Consider the following 26,465-nt stretch of genomic DNA (forward strand, 5'->3'; position numbering starts at 1 on the left):
AATTTTTAATAATTAATATTTAATATTTAACATTTATTATAAATATTTATAATATTACTTTTTTTAAAAACAATATTTTAATAATTATTTTTATTATTGTTATTATTTTTATTATTAATACAGCGACATTTCGAGTATCATTATTCCATTTTATTCTTCTTATTGTGTTGCTACAAAAAGAAATAATGCGTTATTTGTTATTAAGATGTATTAAGGTGTCATTAACCAATCATAGAATCGTATTAGTATCTTAAGATGGTTTTAAAGTATTAATTGACAATGCTGGTGATAATTTTTATGTTCTGTTTGCTGTCAGTTATTTTTGCTAGAAACGTTGTTTCATTTATTGTTACTCGTTAAATATCACAATGAAATGGAAAGACGATTTAATTATTAAAAAGAATAATATTTGTGTCATTATAATTACTGTACTATGCAATTATAGTTGCAAATCTCAAATCTCAATTTGAATTCTTATTCTTATTTTTATTAAAATTAAGGTTTATTTATTTGTATGTTTATACCTGTTGTAACGAATTACTATCTAAATTTCTTTCGAGAGTACGAGCGACTTTTATAACTTTATCCAATGGCATATGTCCATCTATCAATGAAATATCTTTCACACTTTGCACTATAAAATATGGGGGATCAACTGTAAAAAAATATACCGTTTAGTTTTAAAAATGTAATATTTATGTTGTTTAATTAATTCTATTATTTTTATCATTAATTTTTACATTATATAGTATTATCTTTTTTAATTATTTTTTTTATTTTATTACAATTTTATAAAAATTATGACTAAAATAATAATTGATTTTATTTTGCACAAACATGTTTGTGAAAATTGTTTTTATTACTAACTGATCTTATTATCATGTTTACAAAAATTATTTTTATCATATAAAATGTATTTTACTTTAATTTTTATAATTATGTCCCATAATGTTAGTTTTTTAATAAAAAAAATGTAAATATTGAAAAGATATGCTTTAAAATAAAATATGCATGTAAAAATCAAATTTTGGTCGTTTTTTTGATAATTTTTTTGTTGATTGCTGAACATATGTAGAATGTTTGTGCAAAAATTCAGACTGGAATTCTTAACAGTTTCAAAGATACAAAACGCGTGTTGAGCTATTTGCGTGCTTGCTGCACAATAGACTGAAAGAGAAAAAGAAAGAGTAAAAAAAAAAGAAAGAGTTTTTCGAGAATACAGACGGTCTAATATATTGGCCATGAATTGTTGATTAGCGATAAATAGTCGTAATTTTTGAAAAGTAAGAATATTATTTTACAAAATTTTTCTCGAAATCAATTTTTTGAAATTTCAAGTCACAATATTTTAAAAACTACTAAATTTTAAAATTTTGATTTGATATTCACCGACAAACCATTGGCCTACTTTTTAAAAACTTTTTTGATTTTTTTGTGTCAGATAAAAATTGACGACTATAACGGAGCTGTAATTTGGTACCTTGCGAAAATAGCATCTGACGCCTCGATGAATATATTAACATATATACATAATTATATATTTAAAAAATTTTGTTTATTTTTTTAAATGTATGATAAAATCATATTAAAATTTTAAAACAATTGTATTATTAGTCTTTGAAATAAAAATTCTCGAAAATGGCCTAAAAATTTCCGTTTTACATGTATTTCATCTCTTAAGAAACATGTTCAGTAACTTTCTCTTATATATCAAGATAAAATAAATTTTATTACAATTAAATATTTTACCTGTTTGTATTGTTCCAATTATTTTAATTTTACTGCCTTTTTTAAAATCAAGATAGTTGTAATCATTTTCATTGAAGTTCATTATATGAACTTCTAATTTATATTCTCCATCAGTTATTGATCCACAACCGATTATTTTATTTAATTTATTATTGTAAACTTTACCAAAGTTTGTTTTGATGTAACCCTCTATGACTATAAGACAAATATTTAGAATGTGTTAAAAAGATTATATTTTATTTTATAAAGGAGAAGGTGATATTATGGCCAGTAATAGAAAATATGGCCATATAAATATATAACTTTGTAATAAAATATTGTAATTTTTTTGTATTAAATCAATTTTTTACATTTATTTTTGTGGCCATATTACAATCCCTTTTTCTCTGCGATTCATTATGCATTGTCGTTCCTTTTTTTTTAAATAATATGTAATATAGTAAATATTTGATTACTTTGAATCTAATATCTAACGAATAACACTTTAATAAATATAACTGATAAGTTTCAATTTAAAATATTATTTATTAACAATTAAAGTTATTGTATAAAATGTAAATGGGTGACCATATTATCAAATATATTTTTTGTTATATGTGCGTCAAAAGTGATTTTTTTCGTGGCCTTTTATCGATCGTAAAGTCGTTCTTTATTACCCAATTATCCCATGTAAATGAATTATTATTTTACTATTATTGTGCCCCAATTAGACGACATAACAAAAATATTTCTTCTCAAACTTTTCAGTATAATCATCAAGATTAACTAATTTATTTACGTCTAATTTTATTATTTTTTTTTATGAATGACATTTTGTTATACACATACTGTAACTCCCGTAAGATCATTGACACTTTGTTTTCCTAAATCTAACCTTATAAGTCTAACTTGTTATATTCACATTCAAGGACCACATTTTGATACACATGTGCGGATCAGCTATTTCCAATTGTGTGAATTAATGCATTGTATATAACATAAATAATTTATATAATAAAGTGTTAATCCTACGAAACTTACTGACACGCGTTGTTGTATTTAAAACATCAGATAATTGAACATGCTCAGCTTCTACTTTATTTAATAAATTTATTAATTTATATTTTCCTAAATTTGAAATAATGGTATTTGAACGAATTTGTAATTCGTAAGGGACATTTCCATTGTTAAATTGTATTGCTTTAGGTGGGCGAGCTTGTACACCGTCTAAATAAATAATCTGTTACAAAACAATTTTTATTTAATAACTTTTAAGTTTATTAATTATATAATATTTAATATTTGTGTATGTGTGTATGCGTGTGTGTATATTTTTCTAAATTATAACTTTTTATAAGTAAAATTTATCTACTATTTCATATATACTAATAAATAAATTCATAAACTGATTATAGTTTGTGAATGAAACAGTTTCAAGTAAGAATTTATGAAGAAATTTAGGAAAACCGTAAATCAATGATTTTTGCACTTTTTTGGTCGCCATATTAAAACCGCCATATTAAAAATTATGTATTTGATCAAAAATAAATTGCAAATATCATTCTTATTATTTACAATAATAATAAGCAGTTAGTTTTCCGAAATTAACAAATTATTGTGCAAAAAATTCTACAATTCGTAAATTTTTGTGATTCACCCGTCATTTTTCAATAAAAATGACAATTTTGACAAATTTGAAAAATATGATTTTTACAAGTACAACTATTTTGTGCATCAATGATTGCAAGAAGAGTTGAAGTTTCATATTATTTTGTTAAAAATAAAATATTTTTAAAAGTTTTTGCGATTTTTTCGCATTTTTTGACTTAAAAGCCGCCATAACTTTTTTAAACTTTATTTTACACAAATTGTGACAATGGATTTTAAAAGATCATAAAATTTTACGTAAGAAAAAATACTTCTTAAATTTTTTATAAATCTTCAACGTTGTAAATAAACGTCGCTAAAAATTATGTTAAAAATGGTTCTGCTTGAGCGTTAATGGATTAAGACATAGATTGAAAAGTTATCATTGAAATATATATTAAAGTTAAAAAATTTCGAATTTTTATAATAATAGATGAGATTAATACATGAAAATGTCAAATATAAAGATAAAAATAAAAGTGCTTATTTCAATCAATTGCTACAACGTTCGGAATTTAAAAAGCTTTAAGTTTAAATTCTTATTGAATTTATTTTTGATAATTTATATTAATGAGAAATGAAGATAAACTAATGTTAATAGCACTAATAACATTTTCTTTAACTTTATATATTCTGATTTTTTGTAAAAGTGTGTTTCAGAATTACCGTTTCCAATGAGTAGTTTGCATGAGTTGGTAGTTATAAATAAATTTACATAATAGAATTTAGACATTAAGGGGATCCTAAAGTAAAGAGCGAACTTCGACCGGACCCCAGCGCCGCCCAAACGGAATTAAAAATGTCGATAATCCCGTCGGTAAATTATCAACATTTTTAATTTCGTACTGTGTTACCATGACATACATGTATTGAAAATACATGTACACATTCATACCAATAGGTAGTGATTTTACTAATCCGTCAAAAGAGACGCTCCAAATATTATATATTTTACTAGTACCGTCTAAATAGACGCATACGGTATTATAAAATTTTTCAGTAAATCTAAATAGACACTTCAGGTTTTATAAATTTTACCAGTGCTGTCTAAATAGATGCTATATTATAAAATTTTTCAGTACCATCTAAAATAATCTAAATAGACACTTCAGGTTTTATTATTTTCACCAGTGCTGTCTAAACAGATGCATATGATATTATACAATTTTTCAGTACCATCTAAATAGACACATCAGGTTTTATAAATTTTACCAGTGCTGTCTAAACAGATGCATATGGTATTATACAATTTTCCAGTACCATCTAAATAGACACATCAGGTTTTATAAATTTTACCAGTGCTGTCTAAACAGATGCATATGGTATTATACAATTTTCCAGTACCATCTAAATAGACACATCAGGTTTTATAAATTTTACCAGTGCTGTCTAAACAGATGCATATGGTATTATACAATTTTCCAGTACCATCTAAATAGACACATCAGGTTTTATAAATTTTACCAGTGCTGTCTAAACAGATGCATATGGTATTATACAATTTTCCAGTACCATCTAAATAGACACATCAGGTTTTATAAATTTTACCAGTGCTGTCTAAATAGATGCTATATTATAAAACTTTCCAGTACCATCTAAAATAATCTAAATAGACACTTCAGGTTTTATTATTTTCACCAGTGCTGTCTAAATATATGCATATGGTATTATACAGTTTTTCAGTACCATCTAGACACTTCAGGTATTATTATTTTTACCCGTGCTGTCTAAGTAGATGCATATGGTATTATACAATTTTCCAGTACCATCTAGACACTTCAGGTATTATTACTTTTACCATTTACTATTTACTGTCTAAATAGATGCCATATGGTATTGATATTTTATCAGTTTCGTTAGAAAAGACGCTTCTGATTTCTGTTATATTTAGTTCCGTATAAAGAAACGCTTCTGATTTTTATTATATTCAATCCGTCTATGAAAATGCTTCTACTATTTTATCAGTTTCGTTAGGAAAGACGCTTCTGATTATTTCTATTATATTCAGTTCCGTCTATAAAAACGTTTCTGATATTTTATCACAGAAAGACGCTTCTGATGTTTATTATATTCAGTTCCGTCTATAAAAACGTTTCTAGTATTTTACCAAATACGTTGGAAAAGACGCTTCTGATTTCTATTATATTCAGTTCCGTCTATAAAAACATTTGTGATATTTTACCAGTTATGAAACGCTTCTGATTTTTGAATACACCTCCGGAGCTTTATTATACTCTTCTTGTAGAGGCTTCTTTGACTGCCACCTGCAAAAAAAATATAAATACACAACATAACACAATAGCAAACAGAAAAGTATGGTACAGAAAATATATTACATAATACAAAAATAATTGTTGAAAGACTGTTTGTCTGTTTGTTTATCTGCCTGTCTATACATGTCAAACATATTTAACATAAAATATACTAACCTTTATATCCATTCTTTTTTCGAGCCTGATGACAGAGACACTGTTTTTGCACTGTGTATATTATAAATAACTTTGTTTTTATATTTCACTATATATATCTTGTGACAGCTATTTATGTTATTTGATTGTGTCACGCCGCGTCGCGTCGCGTCGTGTCGCGCTACGCGGCGTTACTGTCGCACTCTATTAGAGTCGGTTCACAATATACGGTACAGACCATAGACTAAGGTACCTTAGTCTATGGTACAGACTATTACAATGTAATGATTACGTACCGACGACAAAATTATAAACCTGATCAATGCAAAATGTTAAAACATGCGTTTTAAATGCAATTATTGGTAGATTCCGTTGACGGAATGTGTTGGCCAATATTGATGTATATGAACAGTAGCATTACCCAAGCAGCACACAATATTTATGATAAATATCTATAAATATTTATTAATATCTATTTTTTTAAATATTATATAAATATTTTATACATATTTTATATGCACGAAGAAAAAATCTTTTTAACATTAAACTAAATATTTTATACAATATTTATAGTAAATAAAAGATAGATTTGTATAAGTAATATTTTGTAAATATTTATAAATATTTTATAAATATGTTTATAATATTTATGATAAATCTTTATCTGTCAAATCTAAGACCACAAAAATATTTATTAAATATTTTGATAAATATTTATAAAATATTCAAATAAATATTATAAATATTTTGTAAATATTCTATAAATTTTTTACCATAAATTTTATTTACCATAAATATTATATAAAATATTAAGTCTATATTTTAATAATGTTGAATAAAGATTTTTTCTTCATGTATACAAAATATGTATAAAATATTTATATAATATTTAGAAAAAATAAATATTATTAATAAGTATTTATAAACATTTATCATAAATATTGTGTGCTGTCTGGGTAAAAACGCATGTTTTAATATTTTATCGTGTCAGTGTCGGTTCGTATCGTTGTCAATACGTGCCGTATAGTGTGAACTAACCCTTAGACTTTCTTTGCTGTCACTCAGCTATAGCTGGATAGCAGCGTGTATGCATGTAAATCTACAGGGTATCCCTGACTATGTGGATCAATACTCATAAAAGAGTAAAAGGAATTGAGATGAACATAAAAGTCCAACATTGTCTTGGGTTAGATCTTGAGTTAGGTCCACCAATAATCGAGATATTAATTTTTCTAATTATACAAATGACAGCGCGCCAATGGCTCAAGCCGCTTGAGCTACAACAGGAAAAAAAGAATCTATCGAAAATGTACGATAAGCTTTCATTGATTTACTATTTACAATTGCGATAAAAATTAAAAGATTATTTGCAAATTTAATGGCACGATTATTGATGGACCTAACCCAAGGCAATATTGGACTTTTATGTTTATCTCGATCCCTTCTATTTCTTTATGAGCATTGACTTACATGTTCAGGGACACCCTGTATACACGCAGAGCATCACGTTATTCTTTTATATGATACGATATTTCGTACTATTTACAGCATGTAATTAATTTTTTATACAGAAATGTGGACAAATAATGAGCAATGAGAATCCATAATTTTTGCAAAATCCAGGGCTCAATGATAAAATGAATTAACATTGAACCAAAAACTGAAAAAACTTATTTGCCAACTCTAAAAAAAACGGAAAAAATACGAATTTGTAAATACAATTTTTTTTTCAAAAATATTAATTTTTAAATTAATTTTTTTATAAAACAAATTTTAAAAAACTAATACATTTGGTTGTCCATAATATGTTCACATTTGTCCATTAAAAATTGTTTTTCATCTGCTTAAAAAAATTATTTTATGTCAAAATAAATTTAAAAATTTTATTATAATTATCTCAGATATGATTTGGGAAAAATTGTAAATTTTGATTGTCCATTATGTCCACATTTATCCACAAAAATTTATTACAATAAAGAATAAATTTAGTAATAATTTAAAAAAAAAATGTAATATAAAATTAATTTATTATTATTATTTTATTGTTAAAAAATATTTTAACAAGTAATATGTTTGTTTTTAAATAAAAATTACTAGGTAAAGGACTGTTTAACAATAAAATAATAGTAATAACAAAATTTAATAGTACATTTTTTATAATAAAAATTATTACTAAATTTATTTTTTATTATTTTCTAATTTAAAATATAAATGTAATCATTTATTTAATTTTATAAACACTAATACATGTAAAGAATTTAAATTATAAAATGTGATTGATTTGGTGTAAAATTGTAAATCTTTTAGTCGACTGTCTTATCGAGCAGCAAAAATACACGGCACGCGTGAAATAGATAAATCATTATAGTTTTATATCTTTCAAAAATATCTCGTGTACTTTCATTATATCTTTGTTTATAATTTGTCAAACAATAAAGATAAAATGATGAAAAGGAAACTCAGGTGATGTTTCTGAACGCAGTCATATGCGTTTATGAACGCATATGGTTGTCTCTGTCTATCACCGCAAAGTTTTGTTTTCCACCGAGTCATTTTTTATTTGTATAGAATGGGCCCTTCCAACGCCCATTCTTGTGAGACGCAACCAATAAAATTTTTTCGTCTCTCCGTTTTAAATAATTGTAAGAATCAGTATCGTTTCAAGATACGCTTCTGATTTTAAATATAATCATTGCTTTTTAAAACGACGCTTTTAGCATTTATTTCGCCAATACCGTCTAAACAGAAGCTTCTGATTCTTATTACAATTACTGTTTTAAAAGTACTGTTTAAATAGACGCTGCTAGCTTTTAATTTACTAGTACCGTCTGAACAAAAGTTTAATTTATGAAACATGTTTTATCTTAGTGATATTTTTACAATATCGTATTTTTTAAATTTTAATAAGATATATTTTTATCTTTCTGGAAATGTCAGCAGTTTATTACTTTCTATAATTTTCATAAAGTGCTGTCTCATGCTTTTCATGTTTCTGGAATATTTTACATTACACGGATTGCCACCTAAGGCTATAGTTGTAGCAAATGCTGCTGAGTAAATTCCACAACTTGTAGAATCAGGCTGCGTATCAACTTTTTCAAAAATAATATCACTCAGCTTTATTTTTGGATATCGCAGATGTATATAATTTTTCTCTTTAGCTGCCAACTTATCGTATTTACAATTAGGTATACTATCATATACGTAAAGTTTGGTGCCATCATAAAATATACATCGCCAATGTGCAATTCCGTCTCCAGTCCATAGACTTTTTCCTCCAATTATCTGTACGCTTTTGTTACTTTGACTAGCGTCAATATAATCAAGACATCCTTGATATTGCACACTTTGCGTTTGAAATTGAGTCGTTTCTCTTATGACGCGTAAAAATGAATCTAACGACTCATCATTTAACATATTATCAGACAAGACATTTTCTCTCACCAAAGAAACTGGTATGACAACTTCATCTAAATTTATTTGTCGTCTTGCTTTGTCTTCTTCGGTTACATCCTTATGACTTGTACCAATGTACGTGCAATCATCATCCTGCTCCATATCTCGAGCAAGCGCAGCAATTTCTGCTTTTGTACATGAAATATCTAATGTTTTGTCTTCTTTGGTTACATCCTTAGGACTTGTACCAATGTACGTGCAATCATCATCTTGCTCCATAGCAGTGGTAATTTCTGTTTTTGTACATAAAATATCTAATGTTTCTTGTTCCTTATTAGCAACATTTTCATGTAATGTACTTTGCCGAAAACTTTTTCGAATATTTTCTTTTTTAGCTGCTTCTCTCTTTGCTTCTATGATATATCCAGGATCTCTAATCGGCATATGTCTGTTATGGCGACTATCCAAGATTTCCGGAATCATGCATTCATCATAGAAGCGTGTTAAGAATGGCAGCATTTGATTTTTCCAAAAAGCATCATCCCTATTTATATAAATCATTTTCATGCTTTTTGGTGTCCATAGAGCAAAAACGCAATACTCTCGTCGCGTTATATTTAATTGCCCTTGAATTTGATAAAAGAATCGATGATTCTTATTCATTTTATCTGGATTCTTTTTATCAAAAATGCCTTTCAAAAAAGGTATTGTTTTTATTGCTTCTTCTGCTGTTAAATTTTCAGCTGATAAGGGGCACTTGATTTCTATTAGACCGTTTTCATCAAGAAGTCCATCAGGTGTAGTACCCAAGCATGGATTTTCAGTATCTATGAATAATCCGCAAGGTTTCACTAATTTGTTTAATTTTGTTGCCAATTCTTTTTTCGCAATTTCCTCCATGTCGCAACCATATTTTACGGCTGCGGTATCAATGAACGGAGGATATAAAATAGCTTTTACTGTCCCTGCACAAGATGTTGTCTGTCTCATGCGACATACACTTCCAAAATTAGATGACGTTAACATTTTTCGTCTCAATGATAACCATAATTGTGATTTACTTTGTTGTCTGGTATCAGATTCAATTTTTTGCCAGTTTTTAGCGTTTTTGAACAACTCTTCTAAATGGTGTTGACGAAGTTGCTCGAATGTTTCAGGTGGAAGATCTGGTTTTCGTGATTGCGGACCGTAATGACTATCTGTTCCTGGTTCTCTTTTAAATTTTTTTTGCCTTCCCTGTGCTTCTCGAGATTCTCTGGTTCTCGCAATTTTTTTTTGTCGCTGTTTCTCCAGATTCTCGATAACAGGTGGAACATTCTTATTCATACTTCGATGTAATTCTGTAAGGATTTCTTGTGAATTATATTGTACAGCTGCTCCCGCAGATCTAGCATCAAAAGAACCTCGTTTTCCAAAGTGAATCCGCTTTCCACCAATCATTTTACAGACTATTGAGTTAAACGCTTCTGCAGGATTATTGGTCAAGTGTAATAATAAGCTGTCAGAATAACCGCTTATATAAAAAATTGCACTTTCTATTTTTTGGTACAAACCATATAACTTTAAATATGATACATAATTTTTTTCTGTTCTATTTTTATTTCTTTGGCACATTTGACCACGTATTTCGCATCGCTTATGTTCGCCAAAAACGTGGCTAGGAATGTTCAAGATATCTTCCTGTAATTCTTTAACTCTACAATGTTGAGGTTTTTGTTCTTTTCTTCGTAATTTTACTGCATTTTCTATTTCCCGTCGAATATTTAAAATATTTTTTTTTACAATATTTCGCACCTGTACAAAACCACGCTGTCTATGCGTTTTTGGCTGAGTTATTTGTGACACAGCTTTTAACTTTTTGCATAAATTACGGAGTAAATGATTTGTGCATTCTATTTTTTTTACTGTCACCATCTGTTTACTGTATGGTGCGTTATCAAGAATGGTTTGAAATACGCTACTATCACCATCCGCAATAACCGTTTTATAAATCAAATTATGCATTTCAAGACTACAATTGAAACCTTCCGCAATAGCATCACTTTCCATTCTTGTGGAACTTGCATTGCGATCAAAATTCTTATAGCATTTATGCGTTCTTGGTTCGATATTTTTCCGCTCTGCCATATCACATATTGAGCAATACTTATTGCGGACACCAAGAAATAGAACCTTTTTCGTGTGGTAACCAATTATGGCTCCAACACCGGAAGCAGAATTATAACCACTACCATAAGTTCTCTTCAGCCAACAACCGTCTGCTACAACGGGTATATATGGAATACCGTTTATAACGTCATTCCTTTCAAGAGCGAGTGCTCTTTCAAGTTCACCGGCTTTTTTCATACTTTCCATAGCCGTTTTTTGAAATTCATCAATTATTTGGTCTCTGTACTTTATATAAGTTGGTTCAGACATGCAAGAGAGATTCATAGCTGCATGTAGCTCTTGTAACTGGGCAAAGCCTATTCCAGTTGTAATAGTTCCAGCTACAGCAGCACTATTAATATTTAATGTGTCGTCTTTTTGCGGATGCGACCAAAAATAGGCTTCATAGTTACACATTCGACATTTAAAAAAAAATTTTGTTAAAAATCCCAAGCGACGAGAATTTATAAGTATCCAATCTTTAAATTGGCACTCTATTCCTCGCGCATGGTTATCGAATGTTCTGTGCATTTCTTTCAAAAAATGAGACATATTTACAATGCAATCACTTTCAGGCTCGTGTTCTTGGATAAAATTTTTACACAGACCTTTTTCGATTACAAGACTATCGTCATCATCTTTGTCAAATTGCACATTTTCATGCATATCTTTCATGCATATTTCGCTTTCTAATTTACTTACGTCCAGTGATGCTTCTTGAATAAGATCCTCTGGATCTATCATACTGTTATTATTCAACAGCGATGCCACTGATGTCTGGCTATTGACAAATTCGTTGTCCGTTCTCTTTACATCACCTTCTTCTTTCAGCTTTTTTGATAACTGCCGTCTAAAAAAAAATATTTATTTTATATATATTTACAACATAACAATTAAAGCTATTTATAAAATATTAGCATAATTAAAAAATATAATTTTACATTGTGTTTGTGTGTGTGTGTGCGTGTGTGTATGTAAATGTTAATAATGTTACAAAATTTATAATTTCAAAAAAATTACAGTTCATTGCTTCTTCATTATCATCTAATTAAAAACTTATTATTTTACTAAGTTGACTGTTTAATGCAGTAAGTAAAATTCATAATAATAACAAATGTTTTTTCGCATTACGTATTTAACAATATCGTCAGAATTGACGCATACATTATTATTGAAGTTGATGTTTCATACAATTATTATGTCAGTATCATCATTTTGACACATCGCAACTTTATGTTTTCAATACCGTCAAATTGGACGCATTTGATACTTATTTTGTCAGTACCATCAAATAAGACGCATCCAACATTCATTTTATCAGTACCGTCAAATTAAACGCATCTGACTTTCATTTTATTAGTACCGTTAAATTAAACGCATCTAATATTTATTTTATCAATACCGTCAAATTTGACGCATTTGATATTTATTTTGTCAGTATTGTAAGTTAGACGTATTGACATTAATTTCATCAGTACTATCTTAATTGTTACTTCTAGTATAACTTCTGATAAATTATTTGTTATTATTATGAGTCTATTATCCGAAAATAAAGTCAGTGTGGATAAAAATAAAACATTTTTATAAATTTCTTTAATTTTTTAAACAAAAAACTAATTAACAATAAAATGTCAATATTTTTTAATTATGAATAAAAAAATAGTTACAAAATATACCTTAATTTATTTATTAATATTTTATTTGTATAACTGAATATTTAATAAATTAATGTAATTAATAAAAATTTTTTTAACTATGCAGTGATTTATTTTTCTCCGACATTTAGGCGTGATTTACTTTTACTCACACTGATCCTATATATATGTATTTAATTTTTATTGTATACACATGAATATAAGCAATGGATTGCATTTATATTTTCAGACTAATCTTATTAGAATAAATTCTTTATTAATATTGAAGTATTTTTTATTATCCAAAAAATAATATGAAAGTATCACAAGGAAAGTATTAGACAAACGATTAAACAATATTATCTACAAATAATTTTTTTTATCTTAGTAAAAAAGATTTTAGTTAAAACATTTCACCGAAGATGTCTTGTATGCATATTTCAAAACTACAATTATGCTGTTTAATAACAAAAAATATGTATACCATATAACATAATATAAAAGTTTCACTAGAAAATGTTGACATTTTTAATTCACTCAATTACTATTGTATCAGAAAATTCATTTAATGTTTCATTAATAAATTTACATTTACACATAATAATAAATAATCAAATTTTATTTCTGATATAATAATATTTGAATAGATTAAACATATGTCTGGACATACATAAATAATTTTAATAACAACGATTTTACGAACGTAATTAAAAGTGTGAGGCGTTATTAAATCTCTTCATTATTGTACAATTAAAAAAGATCAAAATTATTGTATTAATAATCATATAATCAAATATCATTTAAAAATTTATAATAAAATGTTTTGTTTACACAAGTGACAAAAGTGGCTTTTCCAATAATCCAACAGTTAAATGTTTAATGTAATTGTTTAGGTTTAGGTTTAGGTTTAGGTTAAACCATTAAAAAATGTAAGTAGTATACAGGGTATCCCAAAACATGTGGGTCAATGCTCGTAAAAAGATAGAAGGGGGATCGAGATGAACATAAAAGTTCAATATTGTCTTGGGTTAGGTCCACCCATAATCGAGATATTAACGTATGGAATCCGCAAATAATCTAATTTCTATCGTAATTGTGAACAGTAAATTAATGAAAGCTTGTCATACATTCACGATAGATTTTTTCTTCCGTGTTATGGCTCGAGCAGCTCGAACTCTTCCCTCGGCGCGCTATCATTTGCATAATTTGAAAAATTACTTCAATTATTGGTGGACCTAACCCAAGACCTAATCCAAGACAATATTGGATTTTTATATTCATCTCGATCCCTTCAACCTTTTTACGAGCGTAAACCTACATGTTTTGGAACACCCTGCGTAATATAAATAATGTTTCTTGCCATAACTCTTTCTAGAATTTTGTACACTAAATATTGTATATTACTCTAAATTTTTTACAATTCTGTTATCTACATTATCTGTGACAAAAACTTTTATCATTTAAAACATGAGACGTTTTGTCACTCGGATGTCTCACTTTATACTAAGGCCGATATTCATAGTCAAATCTTATTTCAAGATCATCTAAAGCAATGAGATACTAATACGGATCTGTGATTGGTTGATAGTATCTTAAGACAATCTTACTGACGATCTAAGGCGTAGTCTACAATGATGACTTAAGCTTTAAGCCGTGAGAAATTGACTAATCACAATTGAGTATTTTTATGAAAATCGATTCGATTATTTTCTTATGGTTTAAAGCTTGTCTTCATTGTAGACTACGCCTAATAAAATATAAGACCTGACAATAAATACGGCCTAAGATCCTTGGCTTGAGCAGAACTCTTTATGTAATCTATGTATCTATCAAAAACTATATAATTATTACAATTGAAGACAGAACTCTGAGTAATTAATCAATTTTTACGAAATAATATACCAGGCTTACACACACACACACTTCACAATGTATGAAGTTGGCAATTACATTTTGACATACAATATGTAATAACCCTCACACTTATGGTTAAAATAATTTCTCCATATAATAACATAATTGAAGATACTAACCTTAGTACCCATCCTCTTTTCGTAGACCGTCGAGGATACCAAAGAGGCCTACATTTATCATTATATGTTTTTCCCATTGTTTGCACTATCACTAGTACACACTTTATATATTTATTCTTCACAAACTCACTGAGTTATTCTGCACGTGAGATCTAATACACGTTACGACGTGAACGTCTCCCCGTGCCGCCCGTGCGTCTTTGTTTTGCAACAAGCGTAACATCGGTAACAATTCCCGCTACGAAACAGTCCGCGCAGTAGATAATACCGACGCACAAGACAGTCCGTTTACTTTATGGTTTATATATACTACTATAATGATACAGCACGATTATAGTAAAAGCTGTACGAATCATATAATGAAAAAGTTTCAAAATTTGTGTATATATTGCGGTAATCATTTTCTCTTATAAAAAATTAAAAATAAATAAAATTTTAAATATTTATTCTTACATATTTCCTAATTGTTACTGCCACAAGTATATGCATTATGAAATTATATTACACAATTTTCTGATAGTTTAAAACATTATTCATCATTGCATTAAAACAAATCCTTGGTTTAAATAAATAAATAAAATAATTTGAAATAATATAAAAAATAAAACCAGATCTAACATTTGTCGGAATAAATTTACATTTAAACAAAATGCATAATTTTTAAAAATTAGATACAATTAATAAGACAAAATAAATTTTATTGCATACTATATGTTTATGTTAGTTATTATTGTAAAAATATAATTTTCATAAATTGTTTTATAATTGACAAACATGATTATGTTACATTAAATAATATTTATAGTAATAAACCAATTTTATGAATTGCCATAGCATATTTCTAAAAACATTACATTACATTTACATGCCGTAAAAAATAAGTGCGTGTGTGAGTGAGTGACTGAGTGACTGAGTGAGTAAGTAAATGAGAAAGATAAAAAAGCGAATGCGTGCTCAAGAATTACCCACTCCACTCACGCACACGGACGCGTTCCGTGTATCCGTGAGACACCGGCGCCAGCCGCGCGCTCTTCTCCCCCTCTGTTCCCCCCTACTAACACCTGATTCTGAAGCGACCGCGGCGTATGCTATTGTGTGGACGCTCGCAATTGTTACGATCTTTGTTTCTCTCTCTCTCTCTCTCTCTCTCTCTCTCTCTCTCTCTCTCTCTCTCTCTCTCTTTCTCTTTGGTCGTTTATGCTCCAGTAAGAATAATGTTGTATATATAGAGATAAAATATGTGAGAAAAGAGTGAGAGAGAGAGAGAGAGAGAGAGAGAGAGAGAGAGAGAGAGAGAGAGAGAGAGAAAACCACGCGCCTGCATGGTCGTGCAAGCGCTCGCGTACGAAATTTTCGGACACGAAATGTTTGCCAATGTCCAATCTTTTTTATTAAGACGCCTACACTCAATCTGATAGCATAGTATTGTTTCTAAATGTTCACTCGTGTACGGACATAGCTTGATTTATACGTACAAGGTGCAACATTTTTATTTCCAGCCCGTTTTGTTACGAGTCAACGTCAGAAATTTTCATAAAGCTTGGTGCCATATATACCGCGTCTGTAAGGTTCATCTCAAGAAGGCTCTTTGGCGGGGAGCAATGGGCGATTGCCTACCGATCTGTCGAGCCGGGTTCAATTCCCGTAGTATTTTTGTTCTTTTTTTGTAATTACAATCTATAAAAATTTTTTTATTCACGTAAGACGAGATTTACTAATTGTTTTAAATTTTTCAGTACAAAAGAATTATTTTTCAATACCAGTGAAACACAATTATTATTTATTTTCAGATAATTTTTTTTTACGTATAATTTTCGAAATAAAAAGAAAAATCCAACGCTATTTTAATGACAATTTTTTTTTGCGAAAAATAATTATTTACATAGAAAAATTAAAAACAATTAGTAAATCTCGTCTTACGTTAATAAAAAAATTTTTATAGATTTTAAGTACAAAAAAAAAGAAAATACTGCGGGAATTGAACCCGGCTCGACAGATCGGTAGGCAATCGCCCATTGCTCCCCGCCAAAGAGCCTTCTTGAGATGAACCTTACAGACGCGGTATATATATCGCCAAGACTTTATGAAAATTTCTGGCGTTGATTCGTAACAAAATATGCATGAAATAAAAATGTTGCATTTTGTACGTATAAATCAAGTCTATGTCCGTACACGAGTGAACATTTAGAAACAATACTACGCTATCAGATTGAGTGTAGGCGTCTTATAAAAAAAATGGACAAACATTTCGTGTCTGAAAATTTCGTACGCGAGCGCTTGCACGTACCATGCGTAGTTCTCTCTATCTCTCTCTCTCTCTCTCTCTCTCTCTCTCTCTCTCACTCTCTTTTCTCACATATTTTATCTCTATACATACAAAGTTTAATTTTATTTCTACGAATATTAAAAACGTGCACTGCACGTGGGCAGTACCATCAGGGATTGCTAATTTGATATCAAATTGTTATAATTTTAAAAATTAAAAAAAATACTTAAAAATTTGTTTGTTTTGTTTTATATGCTTGCCAATATTTTCAGATATAATCCGAATTATAACACGGGAAATTGAAACTTGCACACGGGCGCTTGAATATCTAGCGGCGGCCCTGAAATGACAGCACGCCAAGGAAAGCGCTCAAGCCGGCTCGAACGAGACGTGGAAGCGGCAGCAGCCAGCGGCCGGGGGGAAAGAGGCGAAGCGCGTTGTTGCCACGCTTCGCCGCGTCTCGCTGATACAGGCCGTGTTAATTGCTCGAGCGGCTCGAGATCTTTTCTTGGCGCGCTTTTCTTGGTATTTGAAAAAATATTGGTTATTATTACAATAATGCAAAACAATATAAAAATTTTACATTTATCTAAATCCTTTCTTCTATCTTTCTAAGTTATTGTACACTTACCTTGTACATATAATTATCAAAAAGTTTCTGTACTTACACTATATATAACTTTTATACATATATTGAAAATGTAGCAAATATTTTCATTTACAATCAAAGCAAGGCAAATAAAATCAATTTTTAATAATTTTTAATTATACTATTTTTATTTTTTTAGACCTTTTAAGGAGATCGTCCTCTGTAAACGACCAACAAAAAAGGCAATTTTTTAGGAATTTTTTTAAATAAAAACATTACACCAAATGTTCTGAAACTATACAGTATTATTATTTAATATTTATAATGTATTAAAAAATTTTTTGATGAAAAATAATTGATATATATACTAATACATATTATAGAATCCTTTTTTTATTAAAAGGATTCTATAATATGTATTAGTACACAAGGTGTCTCAAAACATGTGGGTCAACGTTCGTAAAGATAGATGAGATCGAGATAAACAGAAAAGTCTTGGGTTAGGTCTTGAGTTAGGTCCACCAATAATCAAGGTATTAATTTTTTTAATTATGCGAATGAGGAAAGAGCTCGATCCGTTCGAGCCATAACACGGAAGAAAAAATTTATCGTGAATGTATGATAAGCTTTTATTAATTTACTGTTCACAATTACGATAGAAATTAATTAGATTAAACCACAAAGTTTAATTTAAAAAAAAAAATACATTTAGTCTTATTGTAAATTTTTGTCAGAGAAGCCTCTATATATAAAATTTGATAGCAAATTTTCGAAGAGTAATGAGAAATGCATTAAATTAAATTTTTTTTAAACCGTTTTATCTGACAGAATTTTTTGCATTTTTCTTATTTGAAGCAAAATTTTTATTTCAAATAATGTATGTAAAAAATATTTTAATATTTATATGTATAATTTATATAATTAAATTATATAATTACACAATATATATATTTTACTATGCGATTATAAAAAGATTTTTGGTGATTGTTTGGTACCAAACTGTACCGGAACCAATAAGATAAAAGTTTACTTATATCTCATTGGTTCTAGTACAGTTTGGTACGCTTTGCTACATATACCAAACAATCACCAAAAATCGCCTATAATTACAACACATTTTTCTATTAGTGTAACCGCGTCGCTACTACGTATAGACAATGTGATTTTATGTTCCTGTATGTATTATAATAATATTTTTTGTATGTCCCTCTTTTTCTCTCACTATACTTTTGCTGGCCGAGCAATGATGATCTTTTGTTTTTTGGATAGGCCTCGCGAATTTCGCATCTATGGCCGGTATTCATAGTCGAATCTTATTTAAAGATCGTCTCAAGCAATACGGCTCAATACGGCTCTGTGATTGGCTGATGGCATCTTAAGACAGTACTAAAGATGATTTTAAATATAAGACCCGACTATGAATACTGGCCTATGGCTAGTATTCATAGTCGGGTCTTATATTTAAGATTATCTTAGGCGTAGTCTACAATGAAGATTTAAGCTTTAAGCCATAAGAAATTGACCAAACACAGTCGATTTTTATAAAAATATTCAATTGTGATTAGTCAATTTCTTACGGCTTAAAGCTTAAGTCTTCATTGTAGACTATGCCTTAAGGACTGTCTTAAGATACCATCAGCCAATGAGAGTTGTATTGGCATCTTAAAACATTACTTGAGACGATCTTAAAATAAGATTCGACTATGAATACCAGCCTAAGCAATGCTTCTAACATCGAATTATTTTACAGCAGCGTGATATAAGTGGAGAGGGTAACGAACAGGGGCTCGATTCTTGAATTCATTTGCAAGAAAAACGTATTCGCAAATTCTGTTCTTACAGAAAAGTTGGAAATTTATTGGCTATCATATGACTTAACCAATAAACTTGCAACTTTTCTGTTAGAGAGGGTATTTGCGCATACGTTTCTCTTGCGAATAAATTTAAGAATCGAGCCCCTGTTCGTTATCCTCTAAGTGAGTGCTCAGTATATGATTGGTTCTTGCCCTTAGTTCTTTATCCCCTCCCCATACGCCGTAACTATCGGGGGCAGAATCTGCGATCTAAGTGTCGCGTAGTCATTGTTTTACAAGATGTCTCGCGAGATAAGGAGTGCGAAGCGTGGTGAAGAAGTGATAGTGAAAATGGCAAGTTCTAGAAAATGTAAGTAATTTATAATATATATATATATTATATAACACACACACATACACACGCACGCACGCACGCATGCACACACGCACGCACGCACGCATGCATGCACACACGCACGCACGCATACACGTGTTGGTTCAGATTTGGGGTGCCTTCCGTTTCACGCGTGAAACGCATGATGCCAATTACATAAAATACTCAATACAATAATATTTTCTATTAATGCAAGTACAATGTTAATACTGCAATAGCATATATTGTATTGAGTATATATCTGTAATTGGCAGCCCGCAATAATATATCTTATTGAATATATTTTTTTTTCAGTGTAGAATTATAGAAATATGACAAATGTAACAAAATAATAAATTACTTTTTATAAATTTTTTTTCCAGCAAGTCAATAATTGGGTGCGACGCGCAATACAGAAGGAGAAAAAAAAGTGGTATGCTGGAAGAGGATATATGTATCCACATACATATCAACATACATATAACTATCCTCTTCCAGCATACACACCACATCCTCCAACCCAGCTGCTGCCGCCGCCGCCGCCGCCGCCGCCGCCGCCGCCGCCGCCGCCGCCGCCGCCGCCGCCGCCGCCGCCGCCGCCGCCGCCGCCGCCGATGCCGCTGCCATCAACACCCTCATATATGCCCGGATACGGTAGTTACTACTACCGGTACCCGTATATGTAGACAATATATATGTGTATTTAGTAACGGTAGTAGTAACTACCGTATGTATACGTATGTAAAAAGTTGATATAAAAATACATAAATATATTTATAAAATACATTTTTTTAATGATCCTTCCCCCCCCTCTCTCTCTCTCTCTCTCTCTCTCTCTCTCTCTGGCGCTATATATACCGCGTGTGTAAGACATCTCAAAAAGGCTCTTTGGCAGAGGGCAATGGGCGAGTGCCTACCGATCTGTCGAGGTTCAATTCTCGTAGTATTTTCTTTCTTTTTTTTGTAATTACAATCTATAAAAATTTTTTTATTCACGTAAGACGAGATTTAATTGTTTTTAATTTTTCTATATAAAATAATTATTTTTCGCCAAAAAAATTATCATTAAAATAGCGTTATATTTTTCCTTTTTATTTCGAAAATGATAAATGTATAAAAAAATTATTTAAAAATAAATAATTGTGTTTTGCTGGTATAGAAAAATAATTATTTTGTGTAGAAGAATTTAAAACAATTAGTAAATCTTGTCTTACGTGAATAAAAAAATTTTTATAGATTGTAATTACAAAAAAAGAACAAAAATACTACGGGAATTGAACCCGGCTCGACAGATCGGTAGGCAATCGCCCATTGCCCTCCGCCAAAGAGCCTTCTTGAAATGAGTCTTACAGACGCGGTATATATATCGCCAAGACTTTATGAAAATTTCTGGCGTTGATTCGTAACAAAATATGCATGAAATAAAAATGTTGTATCTTGTACGTATAAATCAAGCTATGTCCGTACACGAGTGAACATTTAGAAACAATACTACGCTATCAGATTAAGCGTAGGCGTCTTAATAAAAAAGATAGACATTGGTAAACATTTTGTGTAAGAAAATTTCGCACGCGCGCGCTTGTACGTACGTATGCATGTCTCTCTTTCTCTTTTTCTCTCTCTCTCTTTCTCTCTCTCTCTCTCTCTCCGTCCTCTCTCTCTCTCTCTCTCTCTCTGTCCTCTTTCTCTCCCTCTTTTTCTCTCTCTCTCTTGGTCGTTCATGCTCCAGTAAGAATAATGTTGTATGTATAGAGATAAAATATGAGAGAAAGAGAGAGAGAGAGAGAGAGAAGAGAGAGAGAGAGAGAGAGAGAGAGAGAGAGAGAGAGAGAGAGAGAGAGAGAGAGAGAGAGAGAGACAGAGAGAGAGAAAACCACGTGCCTGCATGGTACGTGCAAGCGCTCGCGTACGAAATTTTCAGACACGAAATGTTTGCCAATGTCCATCTTTTTTATTAAGACGCCTACACCCAATCTGATAGCGTAGTATTGTTTCTAAATGTTCACTCGTGTACGGACATAGCTTGATTTATACGTACAAGATGCAACATTTTTATTTCATGCATACCCATACAGCACGGGGAGCTCTCGGGGAGCTCCCGAGGAGCTCACAAAATTTTTCATAAGCTTCATTTAAGCTTCCAAAAAATTCGCACGGAGCTGCTATGTCCGCTTTTGAGAGCTCCTTGAGAGCTTTATTTGAGCTCGCAGAGAGTTTATAAATCATGTTTTAAGAGCTCCCTGCGAGCTTCAAAATAATTCTTGGGAAATTTCTATATAAGCTTCCCGGAGCTTTTATGTCCGCTTTTGGGAGCTCCCTGAGAGCTTAGATGAAGCTATCAGGGAGCTTATATAGAAGCCTCACGGGAATTATTTTGAAGCTCGCAGGGAGTATTTAAAACATTATTTCTGAACTCCCTGCCAGCTTAAATAAAGCTCTCAGGAAGCTCTCAAAAGCGGACATAGGAGCTGCCGTAAAAAATTTTATTTTTATAATTTCCCCCTTTTGCTCTCTCTGAGTTGCAAAGGCCCACGAACTCTCTTCGTGTAACAAAAACAATATATACTACACTTTGCAGCTAGTGAAGTACTAACTGCTAGGTAAGCCGTGAGTGATGGTTTTCTTTTATAAGCCTTTTGGAGTAAATTTTCTCACGAGAAGGAGCGCCGTGCCTTCGCCTAGTGGCGATCTTGCGAACTACTCGCGACTATATGACTATACATGCAGTACATTAATTTACTCGATATGTTCAATCTCTGGGAGTTTGTTTTGTCGAATTTTGTAAACTTCTTGAAAACTCAGCAAAATGAACTCCCTGGGAGCTTGTTTTGTCGAATTTTGTAAGCTTCTCGGGAGCTCAGCAAAATGAACTCCCTGGGAGTTTAATCGGAGCTTTGTGCTGTATGGGTATTTTGTTACGAATCAACGCCAGAAATTTTTATAAAGTCTTGGCGATATATATACCGCGTCTGTAAGATTCATTTCAAGAAGGCTCTTTGGCGGAGGGCAATGGGTGATTGCCTACCGATCTGTCGAGCCGGGTTCAATTCCCGTAGTATTTTTGTTTTTTTTTGTAATTACAATCTATAAAATTTTTTTTATTCACGTAAGACGAGATTTACTAATTGTTTTTAATTTTTCTATATAAAATAATTATTTTTCGCCAAAAAAAATTATCATTAAAATAGCGTTATATTTTTCCTTTTTATTTCGAAAATGATAAATGTATAAAAAAATTATTTAAAAATAAATAATTGTGTTTTGCTGGTATAGAAAAATAATTATTTTGTGTAGAAGAATTTAAAACAATTAGTAAATCTCGTCTTACGTAAATAAAAAAATTTTTATAGATTGTAATTACAAAAAAAGAACAAAAATACTACGGGAATTGAACCCGGCTCGACAGATCGGTAGGCAATCGCCCATTGCTCCCCGCCAAAGAGCCTTCTTGAGATGAACCTTACAGACGCGGTATATATGGCACCAAGCTTTATGAAAATTTCTGACGTTGACTCGTAACAAAACGGGCTGGAAATAAAAATGTTGCACCTTGTACGTATAAATCAAGCTATGTCCGTACACGAGTGAACATTGAGAAACAATACTACGCTATCAGATTGAGCGTAAGCGTCTCAATAAAAAAGATAGACATTGGTAAACATTTCGTATAAGAAAATTTCGCACGCGCGCGCTTGTACGTGCAATGCATGTTCTCTCTTTCTCTCTCTCTCTCTCTCTCTCTCTCTCTCTTCTCTCTCTCATTTTTCCTCTATATACAACTCATTCTTGCTAGCGCATAAACGCCTGCTTTGCGCGCGCGTATGTGTGTGTGTGTGTGTGTGTGTGTGTGTGTGTGTGTGTGTGTGGTGTGTGGTGTGAATGCGCGGGTAAGTTTCGTTGGCAAGGAGAAGCGAGGAAGTGCTGGACTAAAGTAGCGCCGTCTGTCTGAATATTCGTCAACTAATCTACCGCTATATATATGCCATTTCATGCAGATCTAAAAAATTTTGAGACACAAAATTTTTACCAATGCCTATCTTTTTTATTAAGACGCCTACGCTCAATCTGAAAGCATAGTATTGTTCCTTAATGTTCACTCTTGTCCGGACCTGACTTGATTTATACTTACAAAGTGCACAACTTTTATATCAAGCACATTTGGTTACGAGTCCACGTCAGACGCCTACAATTAAAAAATTTTTTTTGATTTTTCGTATAAAATCGTTACGTCCGTACATTGTTATCATCTATACTTTAATTGTAGAGAAGGATTTTTAATTCTGCAAATGCAATAAAAAGAAAGGCATTGGTAAAAATTGTCGGTAAAACAGACGACTTTAGGATCCCCTTAAGATCCACAGCTGAAATAAGCACTTTTACCTTTAATTTTATAATTTTTATACATGATTTATGTTTTACTGTATTTCAAATTTTTAAAATATTAGATATTAATTTATATAAATAAAAACTTGAAGTGTAGTTACGTAAGCGAAATTACTTACGTAATTTGATTTTATATGAGGTTCTACTCGGTCGATATCATCGTTCCAAGTAATAACTTGTATTCGCTTCCCATTTCCGTTATTCAAAAAAAATTTAAAAACTTTGTACTGTTGCTTGTTTCCTACATAACGAGGAGCTTCTATGCCATCAACATAACCTATTACTTCACTATAAAAATAATAAAGTAATTTAGAAATTAATATATAATAAAGTAATTAAATTAGTTATTAATAATTGATAATATAATAAAAATTTAATAATCTCTTTTTTAAATTATATCTTTTCTAATTGTATATTTTTTATAATAAAGTACCAAGAAAAATATATGTTTAATTCTATTTTATATTATTATAAAATATATATTGTAAATTTTTTTCCACATTATAATAAATGTGAATGTATAAAAATTTTTTTTAACTCAAAAATTTATATACATATATATTAGATATTATATACAATAAAAGAGGTATAATTAATGATAAAACAAGTGAAATCTATATAATTAAACTATGCACAGGTATGCGTATGTGTGTGTGTGTGCGTGTGGCGCGCGCGTGCTTATACGTTGCGTGTGCGTGTGTATTAACGTTTACAAAATATTTAGAAACATACTTACATTGTTGAATCATAAAATTGGATATTGTCAAGTATATCGTTAGAAGTTAACATATCTGATCCATTTAAATTTTCAAATTCAGAAAATCTATCTTCACTGTAATATTTTTCAAATAAATAGGTTTGTTATCTTCACATAATAAATTAAAAATATAACAACGATGAATAACAATAATGGAACAACATTTCTATATATCGAAAGTATAAGAGAGCAAACACGACATAAAAACTATGACCGGCATTCATGCTTAATTATTACTTTAAGTAATCTTAAGATACTAATATGATTCTATGACTGCATGACTTCATTCTATAAAAATATATTCAAACATTATTATTCTTATTATTATTCCAGTTTGTTGATGAGAGTAAGAGAAAATACTCTATAAATCGTCTTATGCTTTATTTAAAATGGAGGCGTCTATTGTGTAATTAAAGACGATTACGGAAACATTTCCAAAACATGTACAAGTTTTATTAATCTGACGTGAATGACAGAGAACCGAAATATTGTATTTTAATTTTCATGTTTTGTAATTATTATAATGTCATTTAATATGCACATTTTAATGCATTTATATATTATTTATACTACACAGAAAAAAAGAAAGTAATTGATTCAATAAAATGTTTAGTTGCGGACTGCCCACAAAAAATACTTAAAGGGATCCTGAACTGCCTCTCAAACTTGATTGAAGTCGTTAATGTAGAGTCATTTGTGTACACTATTAATGAGATTTCATGTGTTTCTCTTATAAATTTAGAAATTCTTTTCCAGATTTAAAGTACACATATTACTATCAATCTGTTTACTTGGATGTTTTTTGAATAACAATTTTTTTTATACTGCTCTATTTATCGACTTTTGTGGGGGGGGGGAGAGAGAGAGAGAGAGAGAGAGAGAGAGAGAGAGAGAGAGAGAGAGAGGCTGCGTTCCGATATTACTGCCTGTACTGAAAATCTGTAATATACATAACGGTAACTATAGATTTTCAGTACCGGCAGTAAAATTAGAAAACAGCCAAAGAGAGAAGGAGAAAACAAAAAGCGAGAAAACGAGAGAGAGAAAGAGAGAGAGAGAGAGAGAGAGAGAGAGAGAGAGAAAGGGAGAGAGAGAGGGGGGGTGGCTACGTTCTGATATTACTGCCTGCACTGAAAATCTGTAATATACGTAACGGTAACTATAGATTTTCAGTACCGGCAGTAAAATTAGAAAACAGCCAAAGAGAGAAGGAGAAAACAAAAAGCGAGAAAACGAGAGAGAGAAAGAGAGAGAGAGAGAGGGGTTATGTTCTAATATTACTGCATGTACTGAAAATCTGTAATATACAT

The 26,465-nt window shown here is 30.4% G+C and overlaps 2 protein-coding genes and 1 long non-coding RNA gene across 3 annotated transcripts; 1 reads left to right on the forward strand and 2 right to left on the reverse strand.

Annotated features, from left to right (window-relative positions):
- LOC118646119 lies at positions 1-25,640 on the reverse strand. Its single transcript, XM_036288419.1, has 6 exons — positions 25,135-25,640; positions 24,518-24,686; positions 2,770-2,968; positions 1,750-1,944; positions 525-655; positions 1-170 (listed from the first exon to the last, which is right to left on the reverse strand). Exons 1-6 carry the CDS (start codon positions 25,185-25,187, stop codon positions 141-143), a joined length of 777 nt encoding a protein of 258 aa, XP_036144312.1. The 5' UTR covers positions 25,188-25,640; the 3' UTR covers positions 1-140.
- On the reverse strand, positions 8,343-12,940 carry LOC118646114. Its single transcript, XM_036288415.1, has one exon. It carries the CDS (start codon positions 12,069-12,071, stop codon positions 8,700-8,702), a length of 3,372 nt encoding a protein of 1,123 aa, XP_036144308.1. The 5' UTR covers positions 12,072-12,940; the 3' UTR covers positions 8,343-8,699.
- LOC118646122 lies at positions 19,320-20,582 on the forward strand. The gene is made up of 3 exons (XR_004963709.1): positions 19,320-20,012; positions 20,399-20,448; positions 20,514-20,582. It is a non-coding gene; the product is annotated as an uncharacterized LOC118646122 (long non-coding RNA).
- Positions 25,641-26,465: the final 825 nt, after the last annotated feature.

Source organism: Monomorium pharaonis, chromosome 1 (genome assembly GCF_013373865.1).
Source record: "Monomorium pharaonis isolate MP-MQ-018 chromosome 1, ASM1337386v2, whole genome shotgun sequence".
Classification (NCBI taxonomy): domain Eukaryota; kingdom Metazoa; phylum Arthropoda; class Insecta; order Hymenoptera; family Formicidae; genus Monomorium; species Monomorium pharaonis.

Excerpts from the sequence above, each read along its gene's own strand:
- LOC118646114 (XM_036288415.1), bottom strand. The coding sequence starts at position 12,071 with ATGATAGATCCAGAGGATCTTATTCAAGAAGCATCACTGGACGTAAGT.
- LOC118646119 (XM_036288419.1), bottom strand. The coding sequence starts at position 25,187 with ATGTTAACTTCTAACGATATACTTGACAATATCCAATTTTATGATTCA. Across the intron at positions 2,969-24,517 it reads CTCATATAAAATCAAATTAC|ATTATTTATTTAGACGGTGT; the intron begins GTAAGTAATTTC and ends GTTTTGTAACAG. Across the intron at positions 656-1,749 it reads AATTGGAACAATACAAACAG|TTGATCCCCCATATTTTATA; the intron begins GTAAAATATTTA and ends ATTTTTTTACAG.